The sequence below is a fragment of the Thermobia domestica genome, chromosome 8, assembly GCF_964235325.1.
Source record: "Thermobia domestica chromosome 8, izTheDome1.hap1.1, whole genome shotgun sequence".
NCBI lineage: Eukaryota > Metazoa > Arthropoda > Insecta > Zygentoma > Lepismatidae > Thermobia > Thermobia domestica.
In genome coordinates, this window is record NC_137461.1 from 443,899 (window position 1) to 464,593 (window position 20,695).

General features: G+C 34.6%; 1 protein-coding gene across 1 annotated transcript in view; it reads right to left on the bottom strand.

Annotated features, from left to right (window-relative positions):
* LOC145692621 (uncharacterized protein CG3556) overlaps nt 1-20,695 on the bottom strand; it is a 375,007-nt gene that overhangs the window by 155,760 nt on the left and 198,552 nt on the right. The window contains exon 2 of the mRNA XM_081767946.1: nt 14,151-14,289. Coding sequence (XP_081624072.1) covers nt 14,151-14,220 — 70 coding nt within the window. The 5' untranslated portion in view covers nt 14,221-14,289. The remainder of the gene's footprint in view (nt 1-14,150; nt 14,290-20,695) is intronic.

Sequence of the window (20,695 nt, forward strand, 5' to 3'; positions counted from 1 at the left end):
GTTAAATAATGTGCTACCTGAAGTGCGTAATTGAAGAACCAAAATCAGTCCCGTAGCCAGCCTGATTCTGTAGAGAACATGAGTATATAATGACAGACATTAACAAATGTCACAACACTGTTTATGTTTTATTATTGAACCTATAACAGAGTTGTAACTCCTTTCACAAAGGATACCCTATTCTGACAATATTATGTATAGAAATATAAGACTATGAATTTTCGTCATTAACATACCAATATTAGTAAAATAAAAAGAACAGAGATATATAATTAAATCAAATTACATACTTCTATATGTAGTGGAATATATTATGCTAACTTAAAACTAAAATAGTTATAGAAACAATAAATACTAAAGAGTAATCTATTTGACACAATGTCATTATGTGATAATGGCACATAATGAAAAGTGTAAAATTAAAAATGGAATTCAGTACAACTTCACAAAAAAAAATTATAAAATGGAAATTTAGCAAGATTTCGGTAACAAATCCCTGTGTCTTCGAAGACATGTTCTCAAACTAATCTGCGAAATATAATCGCTATAGTAAGAAAAAATGAATCAAAAGATTGCGATATTGGCCAAAAATTTTAGGAATCATCCTAAAATATGTATGAAAAGATTTCAATCTTGGCCGCTAACTAGTTTTTGGATCAGGAGCCACAAAAGTTTTGAACGACCTCTACGGTAAATAGAGTTTTCGTATTTTCTATGGAGTAAGCACATAATACTGAGTTAACTGATAGTTTGGGTTTGGCTACATTATATGTAGTTCTCCTAATATAAGGCGTACAAGAAAATTTTTGATAGATTGAAATCCAAAAATGCATGTCTCATAACTTAATAGTAATATAAAGTTATGCTAATTTATCGCAGAGCAGATACAATTAGTAGGCGAATAATTAAAACAACAAATTTCTTATACATTATAAAAGACTAATTCCTGTAAGTCAATTTGTAAGATTTTAGTAATTGGGCCTAAGTTAACGAACTTAATTCTGCCAAGATGAAACTGGCTGCCGAGAGATAGAATGACTGACTGCATTTAAATAGAAATGACTGTTAGTATGAACTATGATGAACCCAGAGGTCTTTGTTCTTTCTTTGAGAAACACAGAGCACCGACTTGAGAACAAGAGAATCCACAGGAAGACATTCACAAACACGGAATATTATTATTTTATTCCGAGATTTACTTAAAAAATCAGGAAGATTGGTTTCTGTAACCTTCAACTCAACACAAGGGTTTTCTCTATTAGAAAGAAGAAACACAGAATGCTGGCACACCTGCACTTGTCTTAAAGAGTTTTCTGAACAATACCGTTAAAATATTTCCCTGAAATATAGCCATAGGTAGGGAATCCAAAGAATATTTTGTCGGATGTACGTGGAATCATTTACATTGATTACTTAGAGAAAGGACAAACGATAAATGGAGAGAATTATGTGGCGTTATTGCACCAGTTGAGAGAAAAAAAATTCAAAAAGTCCTCATTTTGCAAAGAAAAAATCTCGAAAATTATGGAATCAAAATTCTAATTATTACAACATCCACCGTATTCACTAAAGTTGGCCCCGGTGACTTTGTTTTTATTTCCAAACTTGAAGAAAGGCCCAGCGGAAAACAATTCACAACGAGCGAGGAGGTCATTGCCCAAATAGATGCCTATTTTGAGGAACCTTCCGAAATCCTACTTTTCGGAAGTTGGGGAAACGCTGGGAAAACTGTCGAGCTAAAAGGAGATATGTTTAAAAATAAAAAACAATCTACCCAAAATGATTTGGTTTTTACTTTTTTCTAAAGACTTACTGAATAAGCTTGGTATCTATAACGCTCTGTTGTTGAGTAGGAAAAAATAGTTTAGGGCGGGTACCGCACTCTCTAGCCTTTCCTTGGCTACGTGCCTGACCAAAATTATGCACACGCATAACTTAATAATTGAATCGTTGAGTTCGGAAACCAGTCATCTCTGTTGGCAGAAAATGTAACAAAAGTTTACACATGCCGATGTGCCTAAGGTTAATGTCAAATAGTCGAAGGTTGTTAAGATAAACAAGATGAGCAAGAAACAAGATGTATGAAGATATATGTAGTAAGGACATAGAGTATAAAGATTATATAAGTATTGGAATCAGTTGGATTCAAAAGATATTCATGTGAAAAGATTTAATAGCAAGGATACGATTAAAAGGTAGAATAAAGAGTTCTGGTTATACATAAGAGTGAACACATTAGTTTGATGTATAGTACAATTCCAGATAGTTTAAAATAATTATTATTTTATGTACCAACACTAGCCCAATATCCTTAAAGAAAGTAGTATCATTTTATTTTATAAAGTAACAATCTCCTCGAAGCTAGTTTGAGAGGAGTGACAAACAGAAGTAAATTAGTCAATATGTATCTGATATATAGGGTTAGTTTGATTATTGGAAAGTAGAATTCAGTTCTACGGTCCGAAAGTGAAAACAGCCCTATACGCCAGATGCATATTGACTAATTTAGTTTTGTTTGTCACTCCTCTCAAATTAGTTTCGATGGAGATGACCGATTTTCGAACTCAACGATTCAATTGTATTATTATACAAAATGCTAAGATTACATCTCATTTTTTCAAAGCATTGAGAATACTTGAATTAGAAAGTTTTAAATTGAAACATTTTCTTGAAGAACTTTAGTTGACTGCTACAGTAATTAGAACATTGCTTTTCCAGATTGGTATTCAAAATATATAACGTCTATTTACAACATCCTGTCTTGAATGTGGATAATCCATTAAAAGTTTTAAACATCGTGTATTAAAATGTTGTTGAACATTCAAATGTGTTTATGTTTTGTCGTATGATGATGAATAACACATGAAGCGAACGTATGTCCGTTTTTTTTAATAAAATCATTTCCCTAGCTTTTTATGCTAATGGCTACAACGTGTTATAGCAGAAAATAAATATTTCATGTTTATAAAATCATGTTTTGTGTTTTAATTTCTATCTGGATTATGGAATAAAATATTAATACTTACCCTAAACTCAATTTACAGTTGATTACAACATATAATGCAATTTTCGATTAACTCGTCAATCACAGCGTCATGAAAGAATGACGTACTGTTAGATTGTCATTGCGAATTCCACAGAAAAAGGTTGTCAGGCGTGCTTCCAAGCCTATACATCTATATATATAAAAGAGAACGCACAAAATCCTTTGTCCGCTCATCACGCTAATACGGCTGAACCGATTTCTTTCATTTTTGGGGGGTTGTTAGGATTTGGACCCTAGATGGTTTTTATCATATCACTTTAATTTTCAATTACCAGTGTCTTGAGATAATTGACCAATCAGGTGTCAATACGTACAAAAAATCCTTTGTCCGCTCATCACGCTAATACGGCTGAACCGATTTCTTTCATTTTTGGGGGGTTGTTAGGATGTGGACCCTAGATGGTTTTTATCATATCACTTTAATTTTCAATTACCAGTGTCTTGAGATAATTGACCATTCAGGTGTCCATACGTACAAATCCTTTGTTATTAGTTCATCATAGGTATAAAAATAAACGTATTTATATGCAACCCGCATGACCCTGTGACTCGGCGGGTTAACATAACTGACAGGCGCTATAAATCACTTGAAAGCGAAAAAGTAAAAATTATCTAAGTAACAAAGTTTATTGCGTTCCGGGATGACCGCAGCGAAGCGGGGCGGGTTGGGGTGACCGCAGCGAAGCGGGGCGGGTTAACATAAATGACAGGCGATATAATGTTAACATTAGTGCAATCTTCTATGGTTTTTATCATATCACTTGAAAGCGAAAAAGTAAAAATTATCTAAGTAACAAAGTTTATTGCGTTCCGGGGTGACCGCAGCGAAGCGGGGTGAACGCTGCTAGTTGTAACATAATAAAAACTATGTCTTTCTAGAGAAAAGTGCGTTGCTTACAGTTAATAGTGGTATAGATTCATTTTGCTTTAGTAAAGCTTATAGAGTAAATTAGTAATTAATCAAAACTAAGATCTATGAACATCGTTATATTATTATTGTGGTCGTTATTTTAAAACCATTCGTTACAACGTCGTAAAATATAACCTTAGGAGTAATCGTTTATAATAATTGCCATTGTACACTTCGTCAAGACGAAAACTGGTTGTTGATAGACTTCAATAGATTCTTGGAGGAAAGATCTCTTAGTGGTAGAGCACGGAGGTCATCTGAATTCTAGTAGACGACATCACGTCCGAAATTTCTTCCACATTCACATTCCACCAATTCGTTAATAATTACTCACTTTTATTAATCATTCGTCTAATTCAACTTAAAGGACATTAAATATAAGGTTTCATTTCATTTCATTTTTCGCATATGATCCGCTGTCGTCATGAGTGTGTGCCAATATTCTCTGTCTAATCGTGGCGTTATGAGTGTCAGTTCTTATTACCTTTTGAGATGTCGAAGTGGGCAGGAGAGAATGTCGTTCTGTATGAGTAAGAACCCTCCCCTCCAGAAATTTATCTTTTCCTAGCTCATCAAAGTACGGAGGAATGAAGAAGGTTTCTTTACATACTCTCCAACTCAATATTTTTCCTCAATGAGTAAGAATTAAAACAATTTTATGTAAAATATTTTTGAATTGTTACTTTTTTTCGAAGTATTACTTAAGCAATAAAGTGGAAATGTTTTCGTATGACCTGACAAAATTTTGGGAATGCAAACAACCCCATGTCGATACAGTGCCACAGTCCCGTGAAGCATGCTTGAAACCAATAATTTGCAAACAGCTTTTACAAAATCCGTCAGATCCATTAATAAATGATTTATAAGTTTTATTCAATCGAAATTGCAGAAAACATGGAGAAAAAATAATTGTTAAGTCTAATAGTTCACGTGTAGAGGTTCGAATGGATAACAATACCACTTGTCTTATAAGGAAAGAAAAAATCAGCTACTGTCATAGAGTCAGGGTACTAAATGTTCACTTCACTGATACTTGATAATCTTAGCCCTTATCAGAGAGAAGTTTCTCGAAATTTTGGAAGCAAGTTCATCAGTAGAGTATGCTATGACTGAATTAGTTCCCTTTTACAACGGAAGTTATATGAGATATGTACCTACAACCTAACCTGGAACTTAAATCACACCTGTTCGCACCTGGGTCTCTTGCACCAAAGGCGATTACGCTATCTACAGGATCTATGTAGTGTGTGTTCATATACGAGTGTCAGCTGACTGACGTTGTGTTTGCAGTGAACTATGCTGAAATGAAATTAAGGAAAATGAACTCTTCCAGTCACTTCCACTTACAACGTTGGACTTATCTGTCGTGATGCAGTTTTGTTCCCTGTGTTCACGAGACAATTTAAAATTCTACCAAAATATTAGATTAAAAGTAGCATTGCGTCACTGTCAGGATTATGAGTGCTACGATTAGGATGTGTCGATAACAGTAGACACAATCTGCTGCTTAACAGTGTATATATAAATAAATACTATATTCCAGCGTCAATTGCATCAGATAGGCAAAGGATAATCTACGTACATTTTAAGGCCATAAAAAATCGTTTTCCATAATTTTTTCGATAAACGCACACGAGAATTTATACCTAAGCTTTTGATATGATCTATTGACTCAACCTGATCATGGTGGCTCAGTGGTAGAGCGCTTACCTCTGGTGCGTGGGGTTCCCGGTTCGATATCCGGCCGAGTATATTTGTTGTGGACAGCATCGTGCTTGTGGGTTTTCTCTGGGTATTTCCGTTTCCTCCCACTTTCTCATTGCACCAACGGTTCCATCATCATTCACTTGCATTAATTATCCTCTCACATACCCTAAAGGGCATAAACGTGGGACGTTAACTGAAATATTTTGTTTCAATTTTTTAAATCACAAAGTGTATGATCTGAATTGGGACGGTCATAACTGAAGTTGTAAGAAACAATGGTATATAAATTGTACAATGCATTTACGTACATGGAATAGTTAACATTGTTGTTTCACATTGTAAGAGCTATTTTCAATGTCTGGATATGAATCTTTCATGCTCGGAAAGGAACTTCACAAAGAGACTTGGAGATGAAGGTGGCCTAAAACGATCTGAAGTGGACTTGATTCCCTTGTGTACTGAATTCCCGATTGAGATACGGCACTTTGTGATGTAGTCGATGCTACGTCTTATTTATGGATAACGTTATAATAAATCAAAAAATAGAAAGTTAATCATTATTTTGGGCCTTATCTAATTAATTTTACACTGCACTGTTCTCTTAGTAGCATCACAATGAAAAGCGTGATTATTGTATATTTTAGTACTAGTTTCATGTTAATACATGGCATGGTCATCCCAAAGTATCTATATATTAAAATACTAGGCTTATATATTTGTCCCCAATTCTTTCGACAATGAAATGTCAAAAACCACAAGTGCTAGAAACGTGTCGTTTTCACTAGTCTATTCCAAATTTTATGCAGATTGTCCAGTTTTAATTGAATATTTAAAGAAAAAAAACATGACCGTTATTACATTTTTAGGAGTACCCTGGAAGTGTTGAAATTTAAAAAAAATCATATCCTACGAGTTATACATGCCAACACCACACCGTTGTATATAGGGTTTGTATATCTCTCATGAGTTAAGTTTCATGACAAATGATAATGAAAAACGAAGAATAACCATTTTTCCACTTAAAGATGAATCTTTATTGTTTGGAGTGTTTAGCTCAATGATCACTACATATCACTGACATTATAATTAATTGTGTATGTAACGTATTTGCTTATTATATAATGCATGCAAGAAGAAAGAAAACACTGATCATACATGAATTAGAAACTCCAACCAGAAGTAGGCTCAATTTTGCAAACGGTGCGAGATATTGAAAAAAATAATCGAGAAAATCCCCGTTTTATGGTACCCCTTGCTGGTTTTTATCAAGACGTCTTTCACTTGTGTCTGTGCAGGGACATGTACAGATGTGAGAAATGACAAGGAGATTCATGCTTTTATGTGAATGATGCTCTGTGTTGAGAGCGCAGGTTTAGCTAGTCAATTGTTATGCTTACAAAACAAAGTTTTTATTGATCTTCCAGAAACCTACAGTGACGTAATTACACTGTCATACCCAATTATATTAATTGATCGGTAGATGCATCATCTTTGAATAATCTGTTTCTCGTTAAACACTAATAGCAGAATTTATGTATCGTACGAATATATCCAAAAACAAATTGTTGAATAGCAGTTGGATTGTGTTCTGTTAACAGTGACACAAATACTGCTAACAGTTACGAACATACTTCTAACAGTTGCTAATGTACTACAGGTAGTTCTCAAAGTGGACCTGAAACATTGCAGAGAGTTTTACGCGAAGATAGTACCCCCGTCGTGGCCACAACTCAGTTCCATACCTCAAAGCGAATAATCCACTCGTGTTTCCTGTTTTGTTATCACATGAGCCTGTCAGAATTGCAGGACGGACTGAAGTTTCTATGCAAAGACAATGGCTTACTGAAAAACAATCGGATGCTGAGCACAAAACCGAAAGAAAATTATTTTGAGAGGACGGACGCTGAAATCAGAAAATGTTATTTTCTCTAAGTTTTCCCCCCCTCCGCGCTTACAGTCTATTACGTCAGAAATATGAAAGAAATATATTTCTCTTCAGATACCGTTACAATATTAATTTTGTTATAACGGTATCAGACAAAAGTTTGGTGGCTACAATTAACTATTTAGTTCGGTATCCTCAATTATTCAAACACAAAACATTTTTCTAACATTTTGTTGTACATAGTAGATATTTTACGAATTAGAATTTAGGAATTACATTTCTGGACATTTCTGAGGCATGCCGTTCTTCAGCGATCACACTATCCGAGGAAAGAGAACGAAGAAAAGATTGAGGAAGGAAGGAAGTGGCCTGGGACCTATATGTGAGGTACCATCCCGGCGTTTTCGTGATGTGAATGAGGTAAATCTCACTCAACATGGTTGGACTGAAAAACCTTTTACATTTTTTCGACCGAGTAAATATCTTGTTTTGGATGTTATGAAAGTTGAAAGAAATTATCTTCAATGCTCTCTAATCATTTTTCTTTTCTTTTCTTTCTTTCTTTTTCGAGATTTAACAACAAACAGTGTGACAATATTATTTATATATCATTTAACACTCACAAAATTCTAAATTCTGCATCACGTGGTTGAAATCTTTTCTTATAATGTAGAAATGTGATTGCCCGCCAATTCTGACGTCACTAACTGTGAACTCACGGTTCTGAGATATACAAAACGACTTAACTTCATGAAATAATGTCTTGTTGATATTACCCGAATCCGTTTTTATTTCTAATATTTTAAAAATTATTTTATTATCTTGAAGCTATTGAGTAAAATTTTAAAATTCGTTTGGGTGTAGCGTGAATTCTTACAATCGAAACAATTAAGATTTTCTATTTATCCTATTTGCTTTAATAGTGGCATTCAGGGCCGTGCCGTGGAAAATCAGCGCCCAGAGCGAAAGTATACGACGGCGCCCCCATACATATATTTCAAGCAATTTTTCCTATCGTTTTCCTTTTTTCTCCCGAATTTTTCGCCCCCTTACTTCGGCGCCCGGGGCCGTCGCCCCGCTCCCCCCCCCACGGCAGGACCCTCTGGCATTTATTGTTTTTCGCTGTAAATACGTCTTTTATTAAAAGACACTTCAACTTCAGAAGGCCTATAGTCTTTTTTCCGGATACAGAAAAAGACCAACAAAGAATGCTATTAAATTCTTCGCTACTCTGAACTTTTTTGACGACGTAATATCAGAATATACTTCTTTTAGGATTCAGTGTACAGCTTCGAAAAATATAAATCAAATCTTGAAGTTTTAGGACTACCGTTGTGCCCTCAGGCCAAAGAAGAGGGATTATTATTGAGAGTGAATGATTATGTAAGAGTTGGTAGAATAAAATGTGGGAGGAAAGGGTAGAATGCCGAGACGATATTGTCCAGCATAAACTCACGGGGTCTGGGATCGAACCAGGGAATCTTTATACTGCAGGTGAGGGCTCTACAATTGAGGCATCGTATCCCCTAAAAAGAATTTGGTTTTCAATTGTATTTTCTGAAAAGACTGGATTATATATAAACATATTTAAAGATGCACTAACATTAAAAGTATGAGGTTGAGTGAGCTAATATTCCCACATCTTATTTGCAGGAAGCCTAACAGAATCCGTTGTCAGAAGCCTGAGAGACCGTGGGTTCAAAGACAAGTTCGGGGAGCTGACAGGTAGTGTCGCAGTGCGTAGATGACATAACACGCGATCCGTCGCCTGTGGAGAAAATGCGAAAGGAAATAGCAGCGCACTGTCCGCAAGTCCACGTAATAAAGTGTTCCCTAGACATCGTTACTCGTCGCAGGCAAATGGCCTTGTTTCCCTCGGGAGCAGGTGAACCTCTTGCAAAACACATCAGCTACGACAAGAACATGACAGTGTTGCTAACCTACGTAGAACAGTAGGAAAATTCCGATGATGGACAGAGAACATTTGTTATTTGATTGTTTATTCAGACAATGATCGTTTGTTTATGTAAATTGAAAGTCTCAGTATTCTTCCGAAATTCTACAACAGAAAACTAGTATGGAAAGATGAGACATAAGATAATCGATATACGTAAAAGAATATTGTGGCTCAGTACAATGCGTAGTTTTCGAGATAAATCAAGAGAAATAATTCTTTCTGTAAACGAAAAAATTCCTGATGTACAATAACACGGCAATTTCAAGAACATTAATAAAAATGATTTTATGGTACTTGAAAATGAGTCGTTAATTGCCAAATCATAAATTATAATTTTTATTGTGCTGAAATAGATTGTGTATGTGCGTTACTTGAGGAGAATTATGTCAGTGTTAGAAATATATAGGTGTATCGCTGTTAGAAATCAACAATAGAGATTTAATCGACTTTTTAAATATACAATGTGTAAATATCTAAACACTCTGTTCTCCGAAAATGAAAACTATCAACTATTGGCGACAAACACCACAATTTTTTTTCTTTTCGATTTTATCATCTTGTGTAATGTGTCGAATGACATATATATTACTTATTTTGGGACAATATTTTAGTTTTTGCCGTTGTGTCTCAGTGGTAGAGCGTTCATGTCTGGTGCGTATGGTCCTTGGTTCGATCTCAGCTCACGCCAAGTGAACTTTGTGGTGGACAAGCACCGTGTGCGTTTGGTTCTTCCGTTTCGTCCTACGTTCTTCATTAAAGGATTCCGTTCATTTCTCATCATTACAGCCTCCTTTAGCGTAGCCAGCATAAACGTGGTATGTAAAAACGAAAGATTTCGTTTCGTTTTCAATATTTTAGTTACGGAGAAACTGAACCTTATATTCAGTAATAGTTTTAAGATATGCGTCAATAAATTCTTGTGGCTTGTTAGCGTCATAATAAACAATGTATTGAAGATAATAGTTCAAGATTACTTTGGCCTGAATAAAGAATAAAGTTCTCGCATAGCATCAACTTGTAACTTTAAAAATATTTTTATTTTTCTCGAAGTCTACGCATGAATATTTTAAACTGGCACATCATTTTTTACCTAAATCTTAAAATACTGTTAGCACTTAACGAAAAAAGTCAAAAAATCACAAGTATAGCAATGGATAGAATCTATTCAGTGGAACGAAATGATACATGGAACTATGAAAGGCCAAGCGTAGTTTTCGACCAAAATCAAGAATAAAAATGTGTTTTGTAAACCTAAAAATTGATGCTGTAAGAGAATGCTGCCACCTTTAAGTGAAATGATGTTGTTATACGAAGGTGTTCACTATGACGACAACACATACTGTGATCAATGATTTATACCTCAAAACTATAATTCAGTCTAGCACTCAAATTGTAATTTCTGTTTAAAGAAGACGTTTTTGAAAAATATGATGTACATGAGCCGATAGATTACGTCCTGATGAACATAATAGAGGAGTTGAGGGTAAACTCCAATGCAAAAGTTACGAGACCATCGAGATAAACAATGTTCTGTGGTGTAAAAATTATGTTGTTTGTTACCAATATGATACAGTTGATAGCTTTTATTCCGCTCCAATATGTGATTTATTTATTTATGTTCTGTAATATATATGAAGATATGTATACTTAACTAACCTATTACATTTATTATTTTTTGGTTTCAGCAAACTGTCATGAACATACTTCTTATAACTTCTATTCATTCGTAAGTATTTCATCTTCGGACATTTTTTACATCAAATGCAAATAATTTTGTGGAATTTATTTATATATCGTACATAAATGAAAAATCTTAAAGTAGCTTATCGTTTTTATTGTTGTTCCATACATACTTCTAATATACAATATTGTTGGCATACATACTTCTAATACTAACAAATATACTTCTAATAGTGACCCACATAGTCTAACAATGACACATACTTGTCACAGTGACACTGTGAGTTATCGATATACTCCTTGTAAATGTTATATTCTATCAAGTAAAAAATAATGATATACACAAAAGTTATCCATTCATTCATTGTTTATGCTGTATTAATACTATCTACTGGAACTTCACATCCGAGCAAATTAGCGGAGTAAAGTTGAAGTGAGAAATAAACAAGACTGTATCGTGTGAGTATATTAAAAACTATAAGAGAAATTTTGTCTCTAGAGTTAGCTACGATGATTGGAGTCGTTTTCGTAGGACGTGACTTCGAGTAAGTACACTGCATTTGCCATTTAGCTGCCACACAGCCATCAATGATGGAATGCACGACCAAAGCAGGTTTCCATTTACGAATTTATTTTTCTTCACTCAAAACAACAGGTAGCCTTCTAAATTCTGTTTCTAAAATTTTAAAATTCTGTAGACTGCTTTGTGGGACATTAAAAAGCAGACAGAATAAATATCTTAATTTAATGTAGCACCACAATGTTTACTTGATTTTACTTTAAAGAGTGGGAAAAATACTTTGAGATCTTTCAGTTTTACGTTCCGCGCTTATCCACTTTATGCCAAAAGAGACAGATATTTGAAGAAAGTGAATCAAGATGAAAGAATTGGCGGATGATAGTGTGGAAGAAAATATGTAAATCTAAACAAAATGCACGAACGTAATATTGTCAACTTCAAACTCAACTACTTTGGGGTCGAACCTGGAACCACACGTCTCAGAGGTGAGCGTTCTACCAGTATTTTCACAGGGACAGATAATAGTTATTATAGTGTGCAGCTACAAGTTGCCAGCTCTGTAACTCAACTACATCAAGTGGATGTTCGAGGAAATATGCTGACACACCTACGTAGCTTTAGAACTTAAAATTAAGAGTAGCTCTAAATTTATTCCCCAGCCTACGAAGTAAAACAGACAGACAAAGAAAGAAAGAAAGAAAGAGAGAGAGAGAGAGAGAGAGAGAGAGAGAGCGATATATATATATATTTCTCATTATGCTCAAAAGTTGAATTTGAGAAATCGACTTTCAAGTTTTGATATCCCCAAAATTTTGGTATTTCTACCTACCAGTAAACTATAAGATGTGAATAAAAATTGATGTCAACGTTATTATAATTCGTATCTATATTGATCCATAGAACAGCCTCTGTTATATTTCTTGAATGTAGTTGCTTCCCATCTCTATCACATTCTTCCACACGTGTGGAAGGCTTCGTGCGTCGTCAGCGCCTCAATTTTTGTCGATGTCTCGCGGGAATCGCCAATTTTTAAGCTCTTAAAGGAGCTCCAAATGAGATCTTCAAGATGAAATAGGTTAAACTGGACTTGATTTTCTTGTGTACTGAACACCCCATACAAGTATATCTCGATATTAAACATTTATCGAAAATTCTCTTTACTCTATCGTTATCAATACAAGATTCCTTATTAAGAACTGACTATTTTCCAATACATTTCTCGCTCTAAAGTATTGGTTATGTTAATTTTTGCATTTTTTTAAAGGAAATTCAATCTGATCTAGGATTATGCTTTGTTAAAAAAACGTCTGCTTCCCACCATGCAGATACTTTTATGTTACTTTGTTCAAATTTCAGATTGGGCATCATGAAATTTTCATTATTCATTAAAAGCTTTCAGGAAACAGGTGATCGAAAACTCATATGAAAACTAGATAAATGCTTAAGGATGCTATTGCATTATACACGACTTCTTAAAATTCTCAAAAATACTGTAAAGGTGCTATTTTATCGTGAGTTTCTTAATGCTTAGTGAAAGAATATAAAAGAAAAGAATCATTCATAATTGAAATTACTTCTCGAAGCAGATTCTCACGTCATATAATTTGATCAATTACTGATTAATAACGGAGATCTACAAATCATTGATCTCATTTGATTATAGCATTTCCCACGTACTACAGAACATTCCATTTCCTACTTTATCACCTATTTGATTTATGAGCATAACAATAATTACAACACAACGGAAATTCTAACTGTGTTGTATCCGGGATTGGAAATTACCAATATTGGATTCCAGACGGAGCCAAACATAATAAAATACCTTCACAGATATTCTGTTATTTCTTCAGCAACTCAGTGAATTTCCGTATTTGAATTCAATGCTGCAGTGGATGGGATTTATTCCAGTAAACTTAGGTTTTCAGATAGCCCCGTAAGAAATGATCGAAGGTGCTAAGTTTGGCCAAACTGAAAACCAAGGACTCTTCAAAATTACTCTGCTATCGAACCTGTAAAATCCATTAAACTTGTGCTGGAAGAACAAAAAGTATGTGGTGTCCCTCCATCGTACTTCAAAGAATCAACACAACATTATTCATCGTCTAATTCAATCAGTAAAATTTAAAGCTGTGTGGAGACATGTATGAAGACGATTAGAGTCGAGACTTGGCAGTAGCATCGGTTCCATCCGACCATCTGTGCGCTATTATTACACGAACAATAAACTTTACATTTCTTTTCTCAAACCTAAGGAAAGACCAGCTCAGATTTCACTCCCATTTGTCAGTTACCATTTAAAATACTCTATGAAATTGCGAATGAGATACTGTGTATCAAGTTACAACAGAACAGTTTCACTTTTCTGTAACATTTCGAAAATTTTGAAAGAGTGTGCAAAGTTAAATGAACAATTTTAGAAAGAAATGGTATTAAAGGACTGACCTGAATTCTCAGCCAGCGAATCGCTGATGCGAAGCGCCAAAGCCGTAAGCAGCAGAGCAATAATCGCCATTGTTTTGTTTCCGCAAAGATTTCTTTTCGTTTTTGTATTTCCAGCTGATTTCTAATAAAACACAGCAATCTGCAAATAAAGAGGAAAACATATATTAAAATAAGTCAAATTATGGGCTCAATATACAAACAAATGGATCAAAGGAACAGTCGAATAATTGATATTCGCTTTATATCGTTCATAAAGTGATCTTCCACTGTAACTGTGAGCCTTACCTACTTGTCAATGGAAATAACAGGGAACAATTATACTTTGTTATTTGTTCGATGAAGTTAAGACTACGTTTTTAGCACCGAAGCTATATACGACATTGACCTACCATTCAAAGTGCAATCCTAACCATCATAATCCGAATGCTCCCCGCAGCGGGAATCGAACGCGTGACTCTGTAACGAAAGTGCGGGCACTAAACACCAGACCAACGGGGAAGAGACCAATTGCTTTTGTGTCGTGTTTTGTGAAAACATATCCCAAAGTCTATAAAAATAAAAGTTTGGTGATATTATGGCTTTGTAAGGGCTTCATAGAAACACACCTAAAGAGATATTTATAACTTTTAAGAAGGTTGGTTTATCAAAATTATTTGATCTTCTATCCGGAAGACAAGAAGTCTCACGAACTACTTCATGAACCAGCGTCAATTTTGGTCAGGACGAATAGGAAGATAAGTTAGGAACAGCCTTCTTTGATGGAGGTGATCCTTCTACCACAATTGGTATAAATAATCTATTTTCGGTTTTATCGTTGATCGCTATAAAGTAAAAACGGTGATAGATATCCAGAAACGGTTTGATCCAATCAATTGAGTGTCTGAAGAATATATTCCATGCGCAATCTAATCTCTCTCCTAAAACGCAGGCAACTTTCTACCATCTTTGAATGTGGATCTTCTGGAATCAGTGCTGAGCACGGGCTTGGTATTATTAAACCAATAAGCGTCTTGAGGGAGGTGACATAATTAAAATTTAATATTCTTCGCTCTAGAAGCTAATGGAAGATAACTTAAAATACGGACTACTGTTTCCATACAAAAATTATCATATAAATAATGAGATGGATTATATAAATCAACCTTCTGTGATCCTTAACCAATATATACAGAGTGATCTAAAACACATAAAATACTTTAGAAAATGAATTCTCAATCGAAAACATCAAGAAATAATATAAAATAATATCGGCGCACAAATGCTTCATTTTGGAGTTAGAGCTTGCAGAAAATTAGGCGAAACGATATGTAAAGGCGCTTAAATCGAGAATGAAGTCATTATGAGGCAAGAATCCATTAATCTGACAGTGGACACGGAACAGGTCGCTGACAGAAGCATAGGGGATTCATGGTGTTTTCTACAAATGACAACTGAATCATCTTAAACTGAAGATTTATAACTATCCATATTTGCTGGTTACATTAAGGGAATTAAGCTTAAAATAACCATTCTGTTCTTTCACCTGCCTTCATCCGACATTTTGCTCTCCAATTAGGATGGCCTTTACACATCGCTCCTTACAATTTTCGGCATGCTCTAATTACGAAATGACGCATCGTACGATGTTCATGTTTTCGTTTGAGGGTTCATTCCCCAAAGTTTATTGGTGTTGTTTCTTAATACTCTGTATACAGTTGATCGTCTACGGAAAAAATCTTTTTTTGCATGTTGCTTTTCTGGAAAGAACTTAAAATTTTAATGTATTAATAGGAGAATCAACTTGCCTGAAAATTCCAATCAATAAGACATTTTCTTCCATTCACTTTTTGTAGTAGAGATTTTTGTTTCTCTTCGCTTATAAATCTCTTTTTCTCTTAGCTCCCTTTGATCGTTTATTTAAATTGATTACCCTTTTCCCTCCTTTAAAAGATTTTTTTGACAAACAAACGGAAAGTATTTTATTTTGAAAGAAGTTGGAATATTTTTTAGCTGTTGGCAGTTTAAAAACAACCATCTCTTGTTTTCAGGTTCTTTTTTTCATTGAAACAAAACTTCGATTGAACAACTTTCTTTTCTCTTTCGGAAGATCTCATTCTTTTTGGCTGTTTTAAAAATACCAATATTGGATTTTTCCCGCAGGTTAAGTTGTTTCCATTTTGTATATTTATAACGCTATTTTGTCTGTTTCCCTTTTCCTGGGAGGAAGAAAACGAGGAGAATAATTGTATTTTTATGTTTTCAGAAGGGGAAACACATGCACCTTTACTTTTCTTTGTTTCTGTTTCTAACAACGCCTTTATTCCCAAGGGAAAGTAAAACAACAGCACAGTAGCATTTTATACGTTTTCCTTACGTGATCGCAATCAATTACTTATGTTTATTTATCAATTTAAATTTACGTCTGATGGAAATTTACTGACGTAACAAATATTCTTTGGCTACATATAATGGTCGTATAGCTAACAATTCTACAATATTGTTAACTTTAATGAAATAAAATTTGTCCAAAGAACAGAACCAATGGATAACTAAGTAACTGTACGGCCTATGGAAATCTGGAGGTCCAATGCCCCATTCATATAAGCTCTTGACAGAATTCGCGACGACAAAAGATTTTGAACTGAATAATAACACGAATTTCCTGCTTTTAGTCAACATTTAATTTCTTCGTGAATATGTTTTTTTCTCTTACTGTTCATCCTAGGTATTTGAAAGTATCCAGTTTATCAAAATTATTATTTGATATTTTACACCAATGGATAGAAATTTTGAAAATGAACACAATTATATTCCTTTGTATAAAATCTAATGCGTAGTTCTCGAGAAAATGAAAGAAAACGTGTTTCTTTATAAACTTAAAAGTTCATGCTATGCGAGAACCATACTTAGGTTAATGTCATAATGAAATATATTCTCTTTAAGCTCTTTGTTATGACTTTTGTAACAAGGGAATTCGTAGAGTGGTTAATTAGATATGTCACTGAAAATTATGATTAACTGTTAAACTTAAATTTCTATTTAAGTAAAATATTGTTCAAGGAATACATGTATCAGTATTGATAAAATCCAGATGACACACAGCCGAACAAAGTAACACTCCTAAACGCTGTGTATCAAATAAGGAAATAAATAACCAGAAATTCTAATTTTCTATACCAAATACGATTGGTTAAGATATAAAATGCGAAGATAAAATAACACTAAGGATAGAAATCAAAAAGGAAGCATCCAGAGCAAAACACAAGGCAATTTTGAAGGTTCTTGAGACAAAAATTAGGAGAAAGACCAACAAAATGTTTCTGTGAAATATTATACTCCATGGGACATAAACAAAAACACTGCTTAAAAGCAATAAAAAATAATTGAGGTTTTCAAACTGATAGCGTGGAGAATAATAGAAGAAATTATCTGCGTCGGGTGGAAAACAAATAAGGAATTGTTACACTGAGGAAAATCGTATGTGGCGTACGTGAAAATGCAGGTTACATGTGTAAATCCTGTAGATTTTGGACTTAAAGTACAGCAAACGTATAACTGAAAGAGTGCTTTTATTCGTACCTATTTTTCGTATAAATGTTTCTAATAAACGTACTTTCCATCCGAACGAAGCAGCTCTATATAGAGGTGAGGATCTCACATACAGATGGTTGGATGTAACATATAGCTGACAGATGTAACATTCATATACATATGTAATATAAGGAAGACTGTTAGATGTCAGACATCCTGCAATGGCATGATGTAATATCTAAACGGAAAAAAGGGCAGTACGAATGTAGTAAATGGATAACGTATGATCCATACAGATTTCCGTAGTAAATATATGGATTTCGTATATTTGTACAATATATCGCTGTCCGGATAAAAGATTTTTGTTATTATAGGAATAGTATGAAAGAGAAAAACAATTTTAGATGTAATTAGAAAAAGGAGGAAAAACTGGTTGAGACTGGCTGAGAAGGAATTGTATGATGCTGGACATGATATAAGGCATGGTAGCACGAAAAAGAAGCAGATAGCGACAGGGTCTATAGTTGATGGTCAACATTGAAGCAGAAAATTGCTATGTGAAGACGAAAAGATCAGTTCATGGATGTTTCTTAATTTTCACCAAGAAACTTGCTAATAATGAGATAATAATAATAATAATAATAATAATAATAATAATAATAATAATAATAATAATAATAATAATAATAATAATAATAATAATGTTGGATAGAAATAAATTGATGAACTATTTTGAGGAATATCATTTAAAGCATTGGAAGACCTTATATTTAATCTTCCGAAGAATAAACTAAATATGATAATCACTGACATCTACACTCTCAGGCTAAAATAAATTTTATAAAATATTTCGTGTTGTAAAAAGTGTAGAAGCGTTCCGTTTTTCATTGGAAGCATAGATAGGAGTAGTAGGCCCCCCCGTATATTACGTCGAGTCAGCAAAAATTTTTGTGACGTCATAGGTCAAAGGTCAATGACCTTGGCCTGGGGTCAATGACCTAGGGGTACCTAGGATCACCCCCTCTAAATTTTGGCAGGGGTACCATGGCCCACCCCCTAAATTTTGGCAGGGGTACATAGGACCACCCCCCTTAAATTTTGGAAATTGTCAAATCTAAAAATTGGGTGTGGTAGCCTAGGACCAGGGTATGTACCTCTATCAGTATTGGGTGTCTATGTCGTTCTCTTTCATGGGTAAAAAATTGCCAAAAATTCAAATTTCGGGGGTTTTTGACCTAATTTATCCCCTTTGATGAGGTGTTATTACCCTATATAGTTATATGGGCGTATACAGGGGTCCATTACCTTTCATAAGATATGGGTATATTAATGCACCCCTTTAAAAATTTGGGAGGGGTACCTTGGCCCACCCCTTTAATTTTGGAAATTGCCCAATTTAAACATTTGGTATTATAGTATAGGACCCTAATAGAGATTACTATAAATTTGGTTGGTCCACCTCGTTCCCTTCTAGGGGTACAAAATTGCCAAAATATAAACGTAAGCAATACGTTATACCACGTGTTTGGTTTTTGGTTGATTTTATTCTCTTTGATGAGGTGTTATTACCTTATATGTTCACATGAGCGTATACAGGAGTCTATTACCTTTCATAAGACATGTGTATATTGATGCACCCCTTTAAATTTTTGGGAGGGGTACCTTGGCCCACCCCTTTAATTTTGGAAATTACCCATTTAATATATTTGGTATTATAGTATAGGACCCTAATAGAGATTACTATAAATTTGGTTGGTCCACCTCGTTCCCTTCTAGGGGTACAAAATTGCCAAAATATAAACGTAAGCAATACGTTATACCACGTGTTTGGTTTTTGGTTGATTTTATTCTCTTTGATGAGGTGTTATTACCTTATATGTTCTCATGAGCGTATACAGGAGTCTATTACCTTTCATAAGACATGGGTATATTGATGCACCCCTTTAAATTTTTGGGAGGGGTACCTTGGCCCAACCCTTTAATTTTGGAAATTGCTTAATTTCATCATGTGGTGTCATAGTACTGGATCCTAATATGTATCATGATAAATTTGGATGGTCCACCTCGTTCCCTTTTAGGGGTACAAAATTGCCAAATTTTAGTACAACCACGTGTTTGGTCTTTTGACCTAATTTATCTCCTTGATGAGGTCCTATTACATCATATAGTTATAGGGTCATGTATAGGGGTCCATTCCCTATCATAAGACATAGGTACATTTGTGCACCCCCGGGAGGGGTACAATGGCCCACCTCTTTAATTTGGAAATTGCTCAATTAAACATTTGGTATTACAGTATAGGACCCTAATATGGATCACTATAAATTTGGGTGGTCCACCTCGTTCCCTTTTAGGTGTACAAAATTGACAAAATATAAACGTTGTACCACGTGTTTGTTTTTTTGGTCCATTTTATCCCCTTTGATGAGATTCTATGATTACAGGGATCTATTTCCTATCATAAGACATGGGCACCCTTCTTAAATTTTGGCAATGGGGGTCCACTGAAATTGTCCAATTGAAGCATAGTACAGGACCTCAATATGTTTCGGTGGTCCTATTACCAAATTTGTTTAGTACAACCACGTGTTCGGTTACTGACTCAATTAAGGTTATAAGGTATGGATGGGTATCCCCTTTCAATTTGGTAGGACCCTTCGGGTGTAGTACAGTCACGTGATCAATGATTTGGTTTTAATGCGCGACGAGGTCCCTGGTCAATGTTCTCTAGGAATTAGGTGGAAACTTTGCACAGGGTTCTCGTCTTATATCGCACAGTTCTTTAGGAGAATCTGATAACATTGTATATGGAATGGACAATAAAAACACATAAATAAGCATAAATTGTATTTTATTCATTTTTCTGGTTTCTTCTTTTTCTTTCTTATTGACAATGTTTGTATATTGAGCTGGGTTTCTTCATTAGACTGCCTCCTCTTCTTGATTGCGATGATTTGTTTCCATGTTTTGCAGCATAGCACCCGTTTGCAAAGCTTCGTATTGTGAATTCTGTAAAAAAGAACGAGGAAAAAGAT